This window comes from Scyliorhinus canicula, chromosome 4 (genome assembly GCF_902713615.1).
Source record: "Scyliorhinus canicula chromosome 4, sScyCan1.1, whole genome shotgun sequence".
Taxonomy (NCBI): Eukaryota; Metazoa; Chordata; class Chondrichthyes; order Carcharhiniformes; family Scyliorhinidae; genus Scyliorhinus; species Scyliorhinus canicula.
The window spans coordinates 220,915,623-220,935,971 of record NC_052149.1 but is presented as its reverse complement, the minus strand read 5'-3'; the positions used below and the strand labels follow the sequence as shown (position 1 = coordinate 220,935,971).

Below are 20,349 nucleotides of genomic sequence, written 5' to 3'. Positions count from 1 at the left end.
AAGGGAGGGGACCGACGGAGGGAGGACAGACTCACTGCTGCACTGAGGGAGTTACTGAGGGAGTGACTGCTGCACTGAGGGAGTTACTGAGGGAGTGACTGCTGCACTGAGGGAGTTACTGAGGGACTGACTGCTGCAGAGGGAGTTACTGAGGGAGTGACTGCTGCAGAGGGAGTTACTGAGGGAGTGATTGCTGCAGAGGGAGTTACTGAGGGAGTGATTGCTGCAGAGGGAGTTACTGAGGGAGTGATTGCTGCAGAGGGAGTTACTGAGGGACTGACTGCTGCACTGAGGGAGTTACTGAGGGAGTGACTGAGGGAGTGACTGCTGCAATGAGGGAGATGATGAGGGAGTCATTGCTACACTGAGGGAGTTACTGAGGGAGTGATTGCTGCAATGAGGGAGATGCTGAGGGAGTGACTGCTGCACTGAGGGAGTTACTGAGTGAGTGACTGCTGCACTGGGGGAGTTACTGAGTGAGTGACTGCTGCAGAGGGAGTTACTGAGGGAGTGACTGCTGCAGAGGGAGTTACTGAGGGAGTGTGTGCTGCAATGAGGGAGATGATGAGGGAGTGACTGCTGCACTGAGGGAGCGAGGGACTGACTGCTGCACTGGGGGAGTTACTGAGGGAGTGATTGCTGAAGAGGGAGTTACTGAGGGACTGACTGCTGCACTGGGGGAGTTACTGAGGGAGTGACTGCTGCAGAGGGAGTTACTGAGGGAGTGATTGCTGCAGAGGGAGTTACTGAGGGAGTGACTGCTGCACTGGGGGAGTTACTGAGGGAGTGACTGCTGCACTGGGGGAGTTAGTGAGTGACTGCTGCAGAGGGAGTTACTGAGGGAGTGACTGCTGCAGAGGGAGTTACTGAGGGAGTGTGTGCTGCAATGAGGGAGATGATGAGGGAGTGACTGCTGCACTGAGGGAGCGAGGGACTGACTGCTGCACTGAGGGAGCGAGAGACTGACTGCTGCACTGAAGGAGCGAGGGACTGACTGCTGCACTGAGGGAGCGAGGGACTGACTGCTGCACTGAGGGAGCGAGGGAGTGACTGCTGCACTGAGGGAGCGAGGGACTGACTGCTGCACTGAGGGAGCTGAGGGACTGACTGCTGCAATGGGGGAGCGAGGGGACTGACTGCTGCATGAGGGAGCGAGGAGACTGACTGCTGCACTGAGGGAGGAGAGAGACTGACTGCTGCACTGAAGGAGCGAGGGACTGACTGCTGCACTGAGGGAGCGAGGGACTGACTGCTGCACTGAGGGAGCGAGGGAGTGACTGCTGCACTGAGGGAGCGAGGGACTGACTGCTGCACTGAGGGAGCGAGGGACTGACTGCTGCACTGAAGGAGCGAGGGACTGACTGCTGCAATGGGGGAGCGAGGGACTGACTGCTGCACTGAAGGAGCGAGGGACTGACTGCTGCACTGAGGGAGCGAGGGACTGACTGCTGCACTGAAGGAGATGCTGAGGGAGTGATTGCTGCATTGAGGGACTGACTGCTGGACTGGGGGAGTTATTGAGGGAGTGACTGCTACACTTGGGGAGTTACTGAGGGAGTGACTGCTGCACTGGGGGAGTTACTGAGGGAGTGACTGCTGCACTGGGGGAGTTACTGAGGGAGTGACTGCTACACAGGGAGTTATTGAGGGTGTGATTGCTGCAGAGGGAGTTACTGAGGGAGTGTGTGCTGCACTGAGGGAGTTACTGAGGGTGTGATTGCTGCAGAGGGAGTTACTGAGGGAGTGACTGCTGCACTGGGGGAGTTACTGAGGGAGTGACTGCTGCAGAGGGAGTTACTGAGTGAGTGACTGCTGCACTGGAGGCATTACTGAGGGAGTGACTGCTACACTGAGGGAGTGTGGGACTCATTGCTGCACTGGGGGAGTTATTGAGGGAGTGACTGCTGCACTGGGGGCATTACTGAGGGAGTGACTGCTGCACTGGGGGAGTTATTGAGGGAGTGATTGCTGAAGAGGGAGTTACTGAGGGAGTGTGTGCTGCACTGAGGGAGATGCTGACTTTCAGATGAGGGGTTTAAACCAAAGCCTGTTTAGATCCCATGGCACTATTTGAAAAAGAGTGAAGTCATTTCCTCTTAACCAAGTTAAAATAGCTGATTTGGTCATTAATGTTACTGCAGTTTGTCCTATAAACAGCGAGGTAATCATTAGCCGATAATCTGTTTAGTGCTATTGACCAGGAGATAAATAATGGTGTGGGATCTTTTATATTCATCTGAGTAGACAGATGTGGCCTTGATTTTTTTTTTAACTTTAGAATACCCAATTCATTTTTTTCCAATTAAGGGGCAATTTAGCGTAGCCAAACCACCCAGCCTGCACATCTCTGTGGGGGCGAAACCCACGCAAACACGGGAGAATGTGCAAACTCCACACGGACAGTGACTCAGCGCCGGGATCGAACCTGGGACCTCGGTGCCGTGGGGCAGCAGTGCTAACCACTGTGCCAACATGTCATCCAAGGAATACAGTATTAAGAAATTCCAGAACTTGGGGCCTTGGCCAGCAATGGCAGAGCGGTTAAAATTGGGGATATTCAAGGGATCAGAATTGGAGGACTGCGCACATCCTTTGAGCATTGTAGAGCTGGAGGAAATTGCAACGAGAGCGAGGGGCACAGCCATAGCTGCATTTGAACATAAGGAGAACCCAGCTGAGAATGCAGTGGAACCCTTTGTCTAAAGTGGGTTTGAAATTGACCTGAAATCGTAAATCTTTATAAAATGAGCTGCATCGGCTCTTGATTCGAAGGTGTCTAATTTGAATGATCTCATTCAACTTTTGAGCAAAAGGGCTCAATTTGAATTACCAGATAATTTGGTTTTTGTTATATTGAAAACGCTTTGGAATTGAATTTGAAACAATCGAGGGCGGTTCATCTGAATAGTTCCTGTGTGAGAGAATAGTAGCACAAAGGAGACGCGGCGTTTTTCAGGTTGGTCAAGTTTGGTATTTACTTTTCGAAAAGCAGTTTTGATCTGGTGGAGGATGGGGACTCTTTGGGAGGCAGGAAGAGATTAAGTTGAGCGTTGATGGGGCGTGAAAGTGTACTCTTGCTGAAAGTGGAATCGAAGTACAAAATTAGCTAAGGGCTGATTGAATGGTGGGGCAGGCTGAAGAGGTTGCCTGACCACCTATTTATTTGTTGCGTTCAATTGGTCGATTAAATGATTCAAATAATGTAATTTGGAATTGAGTAAAATGTAATTCCTTTTCGGAAAATTGATTTCAGAATCATTTTGAACGGGATTGATGTGGCACAAAATGGGAGGGATTGGATATTTAATATTCCTGAGTGTAAATTATTCCAAAATGAAAAGAAAGGATAAAAGGAGATGTAGCAGTTTTAATTTGGGAAAATATCGCAGAGCTAGAAAAAAAATGTCAGGGGGGGGTGGTCAAAGATTGAATCCATTTGGTTGGAGTAAAGAACAGCAAAGGAGCTGTTGTGCTACACGTTCTATTTCATAGTTCACCAAGTAGTGCAAAGGAGATAGGAGGAGCAAAGAATCACTGAGAGATGCAAGAACTGAAGAGTAATGAGAAACTTCAACAGGGAGGGCAGAGTTATCGAGATGTCAAGGAGTAAACTAAAATAAAAGTTCTTAACTGGAGGAGGGCTATTTTCTAGCCTGGGTAAATTGGAGTCAAAGACTAGCGGACAAAAATGTAATAAAGCAATGGCAGCCTTGTAAAGAGATGGTTTGGGTGTTGTCTGGCTGCATTCTCTCGAGGAGGAAAGGGAGGGGGCACCAAAAGCCAGAGTCTCTTCCCTGGATGATGAAGGACTTAAGAGAGTGGGATGAAGTAAGTGGGCGTATGGCAAATGTCAGCTTGATTATGCAAGGGGGAATCAGGATGAATAGAAAAAGCACAAGTGAAGAAATGAAAAATAAATAAAGATTGGCAAGAGTCACTGCAAGATTGGATTGCTGTCTAGCAAAAGGGAATCCAAGGGTCTTCTATGGGCACATTATATATTTTAGGCATATTAACAGTAAAAGAGTTGCCAGAGAAGTGACGGCTTATTAAGAACCAAAATAGAGGTGTATTGCTGATGGCAGAGGTTTGGCTGAGGCACTCAATGAGCAGATTGTATCAGTGTTTACCGTTGAAGAGCACTTTGCCAAAGCTCTAGTAGAGGAAGTTTGTAGGATCCTGGCTACTATAAAATAGAGATTGAGGAGGTACCAGAAAGACTGTCTATGTTTAAAGTAGATCTGTCAGCAAGTCTTAATGGGCTGCTCCCTCGGTAACATGATGGACATGGGTAGTGGAGTTGATGGAGTGTATATGGATTTTCTCTTTTTAATTTGTTCCAATTAAGTGGCAATTTGGTGTGACCAATCCACCTATCCTGCACATCTTTGGATTGTGTAGTTGTGACCCATGCAGACATGGGGAGAATGTGCAAACTCCACATGGACAGTGACCTGGGGCCGAGATCAAACCTGGGTCCTTGGCATTGTGAGGCAGCAGTGCTAACCACTGTGACACCATGCCACCCTTGCATATGGATTTTCAAAAGGTATTTGGTAAAGTGCCACATGAAAGGCTTGTTAACCAAATTGAAGCTGGTGGGCTAAAACGGGCATGAATACATAATTGACTGAGGGATAGATGAATTGCAGTTTTTTTTTGGGGGTCTAGAAGGAGCTATAAAATAGTGTTCCCCAGGGTTTAAAACTAGCACCACTTATGCTTTTGATGTACGTTAGTGATTTGGGCATGGGGGGCCGGAATTGAACCCGGGTCCCTGGTGCTGTGAGGCAGCAGTTCTAACCACTGTGACATGTTGTCCAAGGAATATTAAGAAATTCCAGAACTTGGGGCCTTGGCCAGCAATGGCAGAGCGGTTAAAATTGGGGATATTCAAGAGACCAGAATTGGAGGAACGCGCGCATCCTTTGAGCATTGTAGAGCTGGAGGAAATTGCAATGAGAGCGAGGGGCACAGCCATAGCTGCATTTGAACATAAGGATGAGAATTTAAAAGTGAGAACTTTAAAATAACTTCCAATATCTTTTGCAGAAACAGGAGTTCTTTGTCGATATGACCTGTGAAGGCTGTTCTTCCGCTGTGACCAGAGTACTGAATAAGCTCGGAGGTTAGCTTTAACGTTTTGCATTCGAGCTTCTCTGATTTTGATCTGTCATTTTATTCAATATACTAACTAAACAGGTGTTCAAGTTCTAACTTTATTTTCTGTTCGTTTTTACAGACAATAATATACTTCCAATCGAATTAGTCACCAGTTCTTAACACAAGGAAAAACATCTTGATATCGGTCCTAAATTTATCTTTTACCAGTTTGACTCTAGCCCCTTTTCTACCCTTTCATTGTAATTTTCCAGATTTACTTTTGAATAATTTGAAAGGTAACCACTCAGAAACAATTTTTTCATAATTCTTGCCTCCTAGAAATTGGGGTGAGCTTTATAGCGTTCCTGCACTGCCTTCAAGCATTGAATGCTTGAACTTCTACCTCAACTTCACTTTCACACCCTGTATTCCCTATGCCTCGCTTCCCTTGTGTCCAAAGATTATCAACCTCTGTCTTGAATAAATGCAATGACTGAGTAACCACAGCCCTCTGGGGTAGCAAAAACCAAAGATTCACAACCCCCTGAGTGAAGACACGTCTACTGATTCTTAAATGGCTGGTTCTACAACATAGAACATAGAACAGTACAGCACAGAACAGGCCCTTCGGCCCTCAATGTTGTGCCGAGCCATGATCACCCTACTTTGGACTGTGGGAGGAAACCGGAGCGCCCGGAGGAAACCCACGCACACAGGGGGAGGACGTGCAGACTCCGCACAGACAGTAACCCAGCCGGGAACCGAACCTGGGACCCTGGAGCTGTGAAGCATTTATGCTAACCACCATGCTACCCTGCTGCCCTAATAGCTTTATCCTAATAGCATGATCCCTAGATCGAGATCTCCATACCGGGAAATAGCCTCTGTTTATCGCAAACATTGTGACAAAGCAGGGCAAAACTATGCATGTTAAGCTTTTGTCCACACTCACGAGCAAGGTAATAGGCTGAGATGTCAAAGGGAAAAGTGTCAGTGGACTAACTGAACTATTGATTGAACTGGAGGGACAAAGAGCATGGCTGCACAGATGTGGAGGGTCGGTGAATATGAAAACATTGACAAAAGCGTCACGCAAAATTATCGGTGTAGATAAATGTGAATGCTTCTGGCTAAGAGCCTAGTTTGAAACAAATCTCACAAGCAGACCTTTGTTTCCAGCTGGTAATTGCTAACTGCAAGGAATTTGTTAGTTGAGGAAAGCTTCACTAGCCCCGATATTTGTTACTCTTGAATGCTGTGGGTGGAGGGAGGAGCCGGATGCAGCTGGACAAAGAATGATTTTGGCCCCCAGAATCCAGAATGACTCGGGGGGGGGGGGGGGGGGGTGGACAGAAGGGCTGACCTTTTGTTAACTAATTTCATCTTGGTTCAGTGGTAACACTTTTCCCTCTGGGAGAGTCTGGATTTAAGAGACTGACCTCTCCCGTTTTCAGCAGCCGAGGGCAGAGAGGTCGATTGTGGTGCCTCCATTGTCAGTCTCGTTGAGTTTGCCTTTCTTCACCCTTATCCAAAATTCTGCTGCCTGTATTGTAACTTGCACCAAGTGTTGTACACCTGCCACCCATGACATTGGCTTTCAATGCAGCAATGCCTCCATTTTAAAATTCTCCGCCCACCTGACCTCGCCTCTCTTCATTTCTGTAACTTAATGCTCCTAAATCTCTCTCTTCCTCCAATTCTGACCACTTGCTCATTCCTGATATTTATCACTATTATTGGTGCCTCTGCCTTAGTTGCCTGGCACCTGGGCTCTAGAATTCCCTCTTTAATCCCCTTTGCTCCTCTCTCTCCTTTTACGATGCTCCTTAAAACCAACTGCTTCGACCAAGCTTTTGATCAGCTAATATCTCTTGTGGTTGAGTGTCTGATTACATTCCCAATGCAGTGCCGTATAAATGCACGGCATTTACTCAGCTCAGACCAGGGTATTGAACTTTATGGCGAGTGTCAAACTGAGAAATGCAATTGTCCAGCGAGCCGTTAAGGAAGCTCAAAGAGTTTTCAACTAAATAGTGGTGCCTTTTATTTTTGCTGTTGTGTCTATCTTGTGTTTAATTGCTTCAATTATTTTTAGGGACCAACTTAAGTCCTCTTTGATGTTGAAAATGCTGAAGGCAGTCAGTTGTAAAATTAATTATCTGTGATTTAAGTCTCGGCTGCTTGCCCTTGTTGCGGTACCTGGTTCAGTCATGAGATGAAGCCTGCCTGTAGTGCAGTCATTGCCAGGATGTGTACATTTTTAACTAAGGAGGGGAGGTGGGTGAGTATATATACTTGGGCCTCTTGATGGACCATCCTTCATATGTGAATCCACATGCTGACTCCATCCAGTCATCCATCCCATTGAGTACTTAGCATGGCTGTGTAAGAACTTTTAAAATATGTTCTGGGGATGTACTCAGTGCAGGTAAGGCCATAAATTATTTTCTAACTTGAATTGCTCAGAGAAGAGGATAGGCTCCTGCTTTGAATCAAAATGGATCACAGGTGAGCTGGCAAGATGGATACAGAACTGACTAGGTCATAGAAGACAGAGAGTAGCAATGGAAGGGTGCTTTTCTGATTGTAAGGCTATGACTAGTGGTGTTCCACAGAGATCAGTGCTGGGACCTTTGCTGTTCGTAGTATATATAAATGATTTGGAGGAAAATGTAACTGGTCTGATTAGTAAGTTTGCGTTGGTGGAATTTCAGATAGCGATGAGGACTGTCGGAGGGTACAGCAGGACTTAGATTGTTTGGAGACTTGGGCGGAGAGATGGCAGATGGAGTTTAATCTGGACAAATGTGAGGTAATGCATTTCGGAAGGTCTAATGCAGGTAGGGAATATACAGTGAATGGTAGAACCCTTGAGTATTGCCAGTCAGAGAGATCTAGGTGTACAGGTCCACAGGTCACTGAAAGGGGCAACACAGGTGGAGAAGGTAGTCAAGAAGGCATACGGCATGCTTGCCTTCATTGGACGGGGAATTGAGTATAAAAATTGGCAAGTCATGTTGCAGCTATATAGAACCTTGTTAGGCCACATTTGAGTATTGTGTTCAATTCTGGTCGCCTCACTACCTGAAGGACGTGAAGGCTTTAGAGAGGGTGCAGAAGAGATTTACCAGGATGTTGCCTGGTATGGAGGGCATTAGCTATGAGGAGAGGTTGAATAAACTCTGTTCTCACTAGAATGACAGAGGTTGAGGGGCGACCTGATATGAGGGGCATAGACAGGGTGGATAGTCAGAGACTTTTTCCCAGGGTAGAATGGTCAATTACTAGGGGGCATAGGTTTAAGGTGCAAGGGGCAAGGTTTAGACGAGATGCACGAGGCACGTTTTTTTACAGTGTAGTGGGTACCTGGAACTCGCTGCCAGAGGAGTTGGTGGAAGTGTTATGGTAGAGGTGTTTTCAGAACCCCAAAATGTATCATGGAGTTCAATCCACCCCCACCTTTAATGGATTGTTGCTTTTGAAGCACACTGCTTGTTCCCCAGGTGTAGTATTACAATTATGGACACGTGGTTTTTAAAACAAAACAATGTTTATTCCATGAACTCAAATTAACCTTTAAATAAACATTGGATCTCTTAACACCCCTTACTTCAAAGATAACCCCGAAATAATACAACACTACCCAATCCTGCAAACTGTTCCTTTACACATCCAAAAGACTTAACAAATCCTTCAAAAACAGACATGAGGTTACAGTCAATATATTTATAGCCTTTGGATTTGCAGACATCAACAGACCAGCTCAGTGTTTCTTCCTGCAGCTCTCAGCAAAACACACAGACACTCCCAGCTGCTCTATCAAACTGAAACTAAAACTCCCAAAAAGCAGAAGTGAGCTCAGCCCCCCCCCCCCCCCCCCCCCCGTGACATCACTTCAGTAATATGATCAGCTTCATTTCTTAAAGGTACATTTCTTAAACATCCAATTCTTAAAGGCACTCTCACATGCCAGAAGCAGGAACAATAGTGACGTTTAAGGGGCATCTTGACAAATATTTGAATAGGATGGGATTAGAGAGATACGGACCCCAGAAATGTAGAAGATTTTAGTTCAGATGGGCAGCATGGTCGGCACAGGCTTGGAGGGCCGAAGGGCCTGTTCCTATGCTGTACTTTTCTTTGTTCTTTGTTGTTTGAATCCCCACAGTCCTTGGATTGGAGATGATACCAATCATGTTTGTTAAGGAACTGCTTTTGGGTTTGACTCAGCAACAGTGAAGATGTGGTGTATGTGAAGGAAAAGGTGGTGGAATGGCATTTTGGATTAAAGAAGAAATTGATACAATATTGAGGAAAGATATGAGCACAGATGATGTGTGATCTGTATGGGTCGAGTTAAGAAATAGCAAGGGGCAAAACACATTTGTAGAGGTAGTATAGAGGTCGCCAAACTGCAGTGGTAAGGTTGGGAATAGCATCAGACAGGAAATCAGAAATGCATGTGATAAAGGGACATCTGTGATTGTGGGTGACTTTAATCTGGATAGATTGGCTGAGTTAAATTTGTCACAGTACAATAGCAGAGGAATTTCTGGAGAGTGTACGGGATGGTTTTCTAGACGAATACGTTGAAGAACCAAAAAGGGAATAGGCCATCTTGGACTGGGTGTTGTGCAATGAGATTAGTTGGCAATCTAGTTGTGAGAGAACCCTTTGGAATGAGTGACCACAATATGATAGAATTCTTTATCAAGGTGGTAGTGAGGTGGTTGATTTTTGAGACCAGGGTCCTGAACCTCAATAAAGGTAATTATGAATGTATGAGATATGAGCTGGCTGGACTGATGGACTGGGAAACATTACTGAAAGGAAGGGCAGTGGACAGGCAACGGCAGGCATTCAGAGAAAAATAGATGAACTCCAAAGTTGTTTATTCTTATTGGTGCAAGTGTAGAAACAATGGCGTACAAAGGAAATTAGAGATGGTATTGGATTCAAAGAAGAGGCATACAAATTAACTAGAAAAAGCAATAGATCCGATGATTGGGACCATTTTAAATTTAGCAAAGGTGGACCAAGGAATTGATTAAAATGGGGAAAATACGAGCTGGCAGGGAACATGAAAACTGACTAAACGTTTTTATAGGTATGTAAAGAGAAAAAGATTGATTAAAAACTAATGTATGCCCCTTATAGTCAAACGGGGAAATTCATAACACGGTACAAAGAAATGGCATTGGAACTAAATTTGTACTTTGCTTCTTGTCTTCAGAATAATAATCTTTATTGTCACAAGTAGGCTTACATTAACACTGCAATGAAGTTACTGTGAAAATCCCCTAGTCGCCACATTCCGGCGCCTGTTTGATTACACAGAGGGAGAATTCAGAATGTCCCAATTCACCTTGCAGCACGTCTTTCGGGACCTGTGGGAGGAAACTAGAGGAAACCAGAGGAAACCCACGCAGACACGGGAAGAACGTGCAGAGCCGCACAGACAGTGACCCAAGCCGGGAATCGAACCTGGGACCCTAGCGCTGCGAAGCAACAGTGCTAACCACTGTGCTACCACAAAGGAAGACATTAATATACCGGAAGTTCTGAGAAACACAAGTTTCAGTGAGGTGCTGAAGGAAATTAGTATTAGTTGAGAAATGGTTTTGGGGAAATTAATGGGATTGAAGGCAGATAAATCTCCAGGGTTGATAATCTTCATCCCAGAGTACTAAAGGAAGTGGCCCAAGAAATAGTAGATCCATTGGTGATCATTTTCCAAACTTCTTTGGACTCTGGAATGGTTCCTACAGATTGGAGGGTAGCTAATATAACCTCACTGTTCAAAAAGAGGGGTAGAGAGAAAATGGGGAACTAATGACCAGTGAGTCTAACATCGGTAGTTGGGAAGTTGCTGGAGTTCATAGCACAGCATCTGGAAAGCAGTGGTATAATTAGACAAAGTCAGCATGGATTTACGAATGGGAAATCATGCTTGATAAATCTGCAAGAATTCTTTGAAGATGTTTCAGATTCAGAAAGAATGTTCCTAATGGTGGGGGAGTCTAGAACTAGGGGGCATAGTTGAGGCGAAGGATTAAACCTTTTAGGACTGAGATGAGGGAGAAATTTCTTCACCCAGAGAGTGGTGAATCTGGTAAAAGATACCACCGAAAGTAGTTGAGGCAAAACGTTGTGGGATTCCGAGAAGGAATTAGATTTAAGCTCTTCGGGCTAAAGGGATCAAGGGATATGGGGCGAAGGTGGGATCAGGGTAGATGATCAGCTATGATCACAACGAATGGCGGAGCAGGCCCGAAGGGCTGAATGCCCTCCTATTTTCTATCTATGTTCAAGTCAGGAATAATGTGTGACTTTGAGGGAATGTGGAGAGTGATGATCCCATGACTTTGGTGGTAGAAGTTGGAGGGCTGGGCGGTACTGTTGAAGTCAACATAGTTGACATTGATTTGGACAAAATCTTCATCAAAAGATGAAATGTATAGAATCACAGTCACCGGAGCAGGAGTTTTCTCCTCCTTACATACCAATTACCCCGTGCTTATTTCTGCTTTTTGATTTCTTTTAAAGATTATGCAGGTAAAATAAAATGATCTGCCATGTTTTATTTTAAATTTGCAGATGTGCAGTTTGACATTGACCTTCCCAACAAAAAAGTTTTCATTGAATCTAAGCACAGTGTGGAGGTGCTTAAAGAGTGCCTGAAAAAGACCGGAAAAGATGTACAATATGTTGGAGAAAAATAAAGAGCATCTGGAGTCGGTGTAACTAGAGACGGTAAATAGATGTTACGGGAAGAATTCTGCAACGTACAGAACCTATACACTGTCAATGTTTCTGCACAAATACATGACACTTAGAGTTTCTACCCAGCAGTCTGGACTGTCAAAAAAAAGTATTCTCACAATTTGTCTTTGAAGGGCAGCACGGTGGCTTAGTGGTTAGCACAACCGCTTCACGGCGCTGAGGTCCCAGGTTCGATCCCGGCTCTGGGTCACTGTCTGTGTGGAGTTTGCACATTCTCCCCGTGTCTGCGTGGGTTTCGCCCCCACAACCCAAAAATGTGCAGAGTAGGTGGATTGGCCACGCTAAATTGCCCCTTAATTGAAAAAAATAATTGGGTAATCTAAATTTATTTTTTAAAAAAAAAATTTGTCTTTGAAAGCTATTGTTACGATCTCTGATAAGCGACCGATAAGATTTAAAAATAAGCCAGAAATTTCATGTAACAAATGGTTAAAGGCACTTTGACTAGGGGCAGCACCATGGTGTAGTGGTTAGCACTGCTGCCTCAAGGCACCGAGGATCCAGGTTTGATTCTGGTCCCAGGTCACTGTCCGTGTGCAGTTTGCACATTCTTCCCATGTCTGCGTGAGTCTCACTCCCACGACCTAAAGATGTGCAAGGTAGGTGAATTGGCCATGCTAAATTGCCCCTTAATTTGCAAAAAAAAAGAATTGGATACTCTAAATTTATAAAGAAAATCCATTTTGACTAAACACTTTATGTTTAAACTACGGAGGAGCAGAGCATTCCCCTTATCAGTCAGTGGAATTACATTCTCATAGTTGCCCCCAGTTTTCAATGGATTCCTGTAATTTCGCTGAGTAGTAATTTAGTGAGTCTCCAGGCACTTTCCTCAGTTTATCAGAGTGTTGCTTAAATCATCTTGTTCTGACGATTCGTCCGCAACTGACCATGCCAGAACAAACCTTACGGAATCTTTAGAAGGCTGAAGGATGCACCTCTTCAACTAGAGACCCTCTCCCTCCCGCATTCAGCTGTGGTAGCCAGCAAAGCCAAGCAGTTTTTCTCTGTCTGTGACATTCATTAATCTGGAGGGAAGCCTGTAATTTGATCTCAAAAATGACTTCCTCTGCCACCCTCCCCATGGCAACATGAAACGCATTAACCTTGCATCCAGGTAAAATGGTAATTAGCTATCCTTGATCCCAACTCCCTTTCATCTTGGAAGTAAATGGATGGTTTATGTCCTGATGTCTATAACCTCTTGGACTTGAAAGACTCCGAGTCTATTCATTGCAAACTCAGATGACTGTTATTGTCTCCACACATAAATATCTTGCACCACCTTTTCAGTAAAATAATCTAATCCTTCCTTTGATCGCTAACAACCAAACCATCCAGCCTTTCTGTGAGGCATACTTCAGAACAGGTCACATTAAAACTTCATTGATCCTAAATTTAAAGTTACAGCCTCAAGTTATAGTAATGTTAGAAACTTTGTAATTGAAATTCCGTGTCTTTTATAGGAGTTCTTTAATGATGCATTTGAAGTGGGAAAAGTAGAATTGGTTTCATTGATATGTAAATAAAATGAGGACAATGGTTTGGATTATGCATGAAATGTAATACTGAGGGGTGGTGCAATCTGTTCCAGAGTATCTCTATCCACTATTAACTTGAATTAAACATGCCACAGAAATACTAACTAGAGGTGGAGAACTTCTCACAGTGTATGTGAGGGGAGGGGGTTGCAAATCAAGGGGGCAGCAAGAGGACGCTGACTTGCTGCCCTCGTACCTGTAGATAATAAAACACCTTTTACATTGAAAATATATGTAACTTGTCTGCAATGGCTTAGCTGGGGCAATGATCGAGGTGCTACACAGTGCCTAATTGACCCATTCAAGGAGGTGGTATGGACAGAGCTAGACCTATTTAGGCCATCTGTCTGGTCGGGGAATGGTGCTGAAACCTTGGATAAGGAGGTTATAGAAGTGGTTCGGAACAAACATTGCACTTTGTGTGATGGCTGCTTTGAAATGTTTGTAATGTTCTTTATTTTGTGAATAAAGTATACTTTTGCAAAACAAAAAGTGGCGAGGATCCAGTGCGAGATCAGGTGTAATGCCTGTTCTTGTCCGCATGGATCTAAGGTGTCTCTTGTGGGGACCATGAATTGGATTCAATTTGAATTGGTTTTTGGAGCCAGCGAAGACGTGGATTAAGGACCTGCCCTGTCCACTCAGTGCATGCGTTTGTCACTCTGAGAAAAGAATAACATTTCAAAAACAAGATAGAATGATTTCAGAGTGGATTTCCAGCTTTTGGGTGGCTGTAGTGAGCTATTTATTTTTTAAAATAAATTTAGAGTATTTAATTATTTTATTTCCAATTAAGGGGAAATTTAGCATGGCCAATCCACCTAACCTGCACCTCTTTGGGTTGTGGGGGTGAAGCCCACGCAGACACAGGGAGAATGTGAACCTGGGACCTTGGCTCTGTGAGGCAGCAATGCTAACCACTGCGCCATGTGCCGCCGTAGGGAGCTATTTATATTGTGGAATTAACTCCTACAAAAATTTGTGAGGTGATATACTTGTTCTAATCAGCATCGCTATCAAGGATGCACATGACATCTTTCCAGATAGTCTTCACTCCCAAGGCCTCTGTTGCCTCATCTTGCTGATGTAAACTCCAAACTCACATTTTAAATGGTAGTACTGTTGTTGACAACAACTGTTTTTTCGTTGCTTTCTACCTACCTTTATTCATAAGGGTAACTACTGCTCAAGTGTCAGTTTTGTGAGTAAAACTCGGAAGGCTGTTTAATATTGTGAAGCCTCGTGACTCAACTCCGTCTAGTCTGTGCATGTTGGGTGTTTATCATTTTTATTCTCCCTAGCTGAGGGCTCCTAATGCTTTTGTAGTGCCTCCTAATTTAGCACGCAAGTTTTTTTTTAAATGTGAAAGGAATTTAGATTTCTGCTGCTTTTAGTTTAAAACAATGCTTGTGGTCCTTCAAGGCCTGCACCATGTAGTTGTCACCCAGTTATTTAATTGACAGTGAAGGGAGGGTTTAGTGCTACATTTACATATCTAAAGCAAGGTTAGAGATTATAAGAATCTTTTTCTCAATTATGTAGATACTTAAGACACTCTTCTCACAAGTGGCTAAACCTAAATTTATTAATTGCTATAAATTATCACATTAGGTTAATAACCTAGAGCTTTCGTTTATTTGTCCTGGATATGTTGCACATTGCGTTTGACTATAGGGCTAATGCCTCTCTGCAGTTCTACTTTGGCTCTTGGGATTGAACAAATGGAGGCTTCCCTTCTGTGGAACGACCCTGAAGGTGATTGCATGGCTGACATTATGCAGTATGTCAAATTTAAACAGCTAAACTAACCTACGTTACTTAATCATAGATAGCATAACCATGTTGCACGATGACTGAGCCTGTGACATTTAGCAGTGTTAATTAATGTATATTCTTCAAAAGGGTGCTGTACCTGGTGCACAAAATCAGTATTCTAAAGATGTTATCAGGCATGGCATTACGTGCGGGCAGATGGCTGCACTGATATTTTGGTCCGACAGACTTGGAAATGTTAAGATAATTATTTCTGGTGTTTTTTTAAATATAAATTTAAAAATGAGTACCCAATTCATTTTTTCCAATTAAGGGGCAATTTAGCCTTGCCAATTCACCTCCCCTGCACATCTTTGGGTTGTGAGGGTGAAACCCACGCAAAGACTGGGAGAATGTGCAAGCTCCACACGGACAGTGACCCAGAGCCGGGATCGAACTGGGACCTCGGCGTTGTGAGTCAGCAGTGCTAACCACTGGGCCACCGTGCTGCCCGCTAATGCGTTTTTGGCCTGCACAAGTGTTTCTTCTTGTATTACGCATCCGTCTTGGAGAACTAAATGGTCCTCGTAGTGCAGGAGGTGATGGAATATCACGGACCCCAAACCAGTCTGTGGTTGTGGCTGCTCCTTCCCTAATTCGTCCATGTTATTCCTCTTCTCATTGTAATTTCCTTCCTCCCATTAAGCCTGCACAGCATGCCTTCCATTCTGCAACCGTAAGCCCAATTGCAGACTTAAACTCAGTGCCAGGAGGCACAGCAGACTGAAGAACAGAAACTCTATCTCTGATTTTCTCTTCCCTCTGGGCCTTCATTGCTGTTAACTGGAAAGGAAGCCTGTCCTGTGCCACAAACTCAGCTCCTTTGTGCAAAGGTCCTGCAAAAGAAGGTTTTTCGAAAGATAAGGACAGGAATTACTGTAGCAAATCATGTAGATCCAATTGATATTTTTTAAGGCCTGGTTCCCCCTTCAGTAATATCGCTTGTTTTTCAGAAAGATTAGGACACATTGTATTCGTATGATACATTGAGACTTTCTTGATTTTCTAATTCTTCAGCAAGTTAGAGGTAGGACACCACAAGGACATCTGACCCTGTTACATCAAATTGTGCAACTTCATCAAGGCATTGGTTGGATAACAAAACTTGTGTTTGTGCTTGACAATGCCCTAATTGGAAATAAAATTCTTTGAACTCAATGTTGGTGTTTCCAGGTCAAATGTGGCTTCTTCTGTATTGATGTGGCGAGGTTCTTAATTCCAGCCTCTGGTGACCTGCACCTTCTTTGTCCCCCACAACATTCCTTCCGATCCTCTCAGGCACACATCAGGAGCTTGCATCCCTCAAGCTGAAATCCAGGAAACAACAATAACTTGCATTTATATATCACCTTCACCATAGCAAAATGTCTAATGCACTTCAGAGCAGACACCAAAACATATAAGTATTCATTAGGATAAGTGATCGAAGCTTGGCCAGTGCTTTGTTTTAATGAACATAAGAAGCAGAGAAATTTGGGGAGGGATTTTCAGAGTGTTGGCTTAGACAGCTGCAGGCAGGGAGCCAGCCGGTGAATCGATTAAAAGCTGGGATGTTTGGGTAGCACGGTGGCGCTGTGGTTAGCACTGCTGGCTATGGCACTGAAGACCCGGGTTCAATCCCAACCCCGGGGCCACTATCCGTGTGGAGTTTGCGTGTCTGCGTGGGTCTCTGCCCCACATCCCAAGAAACATGTGCGGGGTAGGTGAATTGGCCATGCTAAATTGCCCCTTAATTGGAAAAAAAAGAATTGGATACTCTTTTTTTAAAAAATAATGTTAATATCCGGGATGCGCAGGAGGTTAGAATCTGAGGAATGCAGATATCTCAGAGGATTGAAGGGCCAGAGGAGGTTTAGAGATAGGAAGAGGCAAGGTCATGGAGAGATTTGAAAACAACAATAAGAATTTTAACATTGAGGTGTTACCAAATCAGGCGTTACAAGACCAGACACAATGTAGGTAAATGAGCACCGGGGTAATGGGTGAGGGGTACTTGGTGTGAATTAGGATATAGACAGCAGATCATTTGTATGAGCTTATGTTTTATGTTGGGTAGAGATGAGAGGCATTGGAATAGTCAAATCTAGGGGTAACAAAGACATAAATGAGGATAGGGCTGGGTGATGTTATGGTGGTGAAAGTAGACAGTCTTGGTGGTGCAGTGATTGTGTGATTGGAAGGCATCTCTGGGTCAGAGACCAAAGTTGCAAATGGTCTGGTTCCGCCTCAGACGGTTGCAAGAGAGAGGGACCACCGAATTGTTTCAGCTTAGAAAGAAACAATTCGGCCCGTTGTGTCTGCCCAGCCTTTCCGAATGAGCAACCCACCTGGTGCCCTTCTCCCCATAACCGTTTTCAAATACTAATCCAACTTCCTCTTGAATGCTTGTTAACTTTGCCTTCACCACACTCTCAGGCAGCACATTCCATTCAAACCATTCACTTCATGAAGAGGTTTCTTCTCGTGACTCCAATGCTTCTTTTGCTATTTATCTTAAATCTGTGTCCTCTCGGTCTCGATCTTTCCAACCATGGGAACAGTTTTCCCCTGTCCATTCTGCCCAGAACCCTCATAATTTTGAAAATCTCTTATCAAATCTCCTCTCCATGTCGGCGATACGGTGGCAGAGTGGTTATCACTGCTGCCTCATGGCACTGAGGACCCGGGTCACTATCTGTGTGGAGTTTGCATATTCTCCCCATGCCTGCGTGGGTCTCACCCCCACAACCCAAAGATGTGTAGGGTAGGTGAATTGGCCACGCTAAATTGTCCCTTAATTGGAAAAAAAATTGGGTACTCTAAATTTCTTTTTAAAATCTCCATCTTTTCCTGTCCTAGGAAAGCAGTCCCACCCAATATCGAGAAGTCAGTGGCTAGGGGACAGAGTTGGTAGCAAGGACTGAGGACAATGGCTTCAGTCTTCCCAATATTAAGTTAGAGGGAAGTTCTCTTCCAGTGCTGCATATCAGAAAAGGAGAGTGCCAAAGCTGATTTATTGGATCAGTCAAGCGAATCTGTGGTGAGATTGGGCTGCTGTCATCATTGTGGGCGTTTCTTTCATATTCGAGTACGATTTTTAAATATTCATCTCTGGATGCACAATGCTAGTAGAGCACTTTAATTGTTTGTTCCTAGTTGCTGTGCAAAAGTAACAGGCCATCTTTATTGTGATGTGTTTGTTGTTTGCCTGGAAAACTAGCTAGGTCACATCGTGTGGAGCTATGTATTGGCCTAACTGGGCAGGACTGGTTAGGTTGCCTTCCTGAAGGACAACAATGAACCAGCTGGGTTTTTAAAAGATAACCCGTCAGCTTTAATGGTCACTTTTGTTCTTGGTGTTAGCCTGCAAATTTACCAGATTTCTTAAATTTAGTTTCACAGTTTACCATGGTGAAGTTTGAGCTCATGACCTGAGATGCTAGCCCACTGCAGTACCAATCAAGTCGATCACAACATCGCAGCGAGAGTTAGATGAGTACTTAAAGAAATATATTGCAAGAGTTGCAGCAAAAGCAAAAAGCTGAGTCAGGATAGACAGTGGCAGTGTTAATTCGCAAGGGGGTGGGCACGATTGGCTGAATGATCTCCTGTGTTGAAATTCTGCTGAATTCAGCCCCATGTGAAAGGACAATAATGTTGCCCTTCAGATCACTCTTTACGCAGCTGTACCAAGGTGCTACTGCTCACTTGCTGCTTTCACAGTAGTTTAAAATTGCACTGTTTAAATGCACTTTAATAGCTATTAAATTTCCTTCCCTTTCAGAATCACTAACCTGATGGGTGAATTCAAAGCGTTATTTTGACCGTCGAATCAATGGAACCAAATTACAGAGCAGCAACAGCTGGAATTCTTTTGCAAACATAATGAAAAGTTTTAACTCTGCTAATTATTAGCTACTTATTGAATCAGGGACAAAAGTGCTTTCAAAAGTGCTTGAATGGTTGCCTCCATGAAAATGCCTTAATTTACAAATGTTTAAATGTATCTATGATTATGTGCATGTACACAATAAATAAATGTCTGTCTTAATCACTCCAAAAGCAGTTGCTTTCAGCCTTTTCCCTCCTTGCATTAGTCTTAAGGTACATTTTAAATTAGTACAGTTGCTGCAGTTCTGTAACTAGAGACATGGCAAAATGATGTCTCTGTCGTGCCCACCTGATAAATAAGTTCATAGTTGAAATTTGTTTTGATGACGTGTTAAACTCTTTACAGATGCTGACTGAACTGTATTTTTATTTGAGATAAATTTTCTATAGTTTCTATATTTTAAAAAATCAATAGGATAATGTACACTGCAAATTTGAAAATGCTGAGAAAGGTCACACTAGAATCCCCCTGGGGTTGACTAAACAACATTGCTGAAGTAGAGGGCGAATGAAATGAAATGAAAATCGCTTATTGTCACGAGTAGGCTCCAATGAAGTTACTGTGAAAAGCCCCTAGTCGCCACATTCCGGCGCCTGTCCGGGGAGGCTGGTACGGGAATGAGCGTGTATTCACGTTTATGGAGAGTTATTGAATTGTACTGGGTGGGATAAGGATCACTAAATGCACTTGTGGTACTTGGGGAGAGGTAGTCATCAGAAACTGTACTCCTGCAACCTTTGATGAAAACCTCGAGTTTCCTCTGCATTTTCACCCAGATGCACATATAATCTGAGTACAAGTAAACGGTGATGTAAAAATTTGGGAAAGAGCTAGTTGCATGCATAACCTTTATATGCAGCAATCTCCTCTCAGTTTGCACCAGACGTACCATAAGCTACAACTTCCTTGAGCTTTTTGGTGAAATCTCTATAGTATTCAACCTAGTGCTGATAAATTGGTTTCTTTACAGATCACACTTGGGTAAATATGTAAAGTCTCCACGTAATGTGGAGGAACAGCTACACTGTAATCCTGCAACTGTTTATGGTGTGGTTTTAAAAAAATAAATTTAGAGTACCCAATTTATTTTTTCCAATTAAGGGGCAATTTAGTGTGACCAATCCACCTACCCTGCACATCTTTGGGTTGTGGGGGCGAAACCCACCCAAACACGGGGAGAATGTGCAAACTTCACACGGACAGTGACCCAGAGCCGGGATCAAACCTGGGACCTCAGCG

At 44.0% G+C, this 20,349-nt stretch overlaps 1 protein-coding gene across 2 annotated transcripts in view; it reads left to right on the top strand.

The window, feature by feature from the left end:
* The window catches only part of atox1 (antioxidant 1 copper chaperone), a 19,855-nt gene extending 575 nt beyond the window's left edge, over positions 1-19,280 (top strand). Inside the window, exons 2-4 of one of the 2 annotated variants that reach the window (XM_038796109.1) lie at positions 5,053-5,128; positions 11,701-11,856; positions 19,003-19,280. In XM_038796109.1, the coding sequence (XP_038652037.1) occupies positions 5,053-5,128; positions 11,701-11,825 (201 nt within the window). In that variant the 3' untranslated portion in view covers positions 11,826-11,856; positions 19,003-19,280. Of the gene's footprint in view, positions 1-5,052; positions 5,129-11,700; positions 11,857-16,004; positions 16,703-19,002 lie in introns of those variants that run through there. The other variant, XM_038796110.1, reaches the window with a different exon arrangement.
* Positions 19,281-20,349: the final 1,069 nt, after the last annotated feature.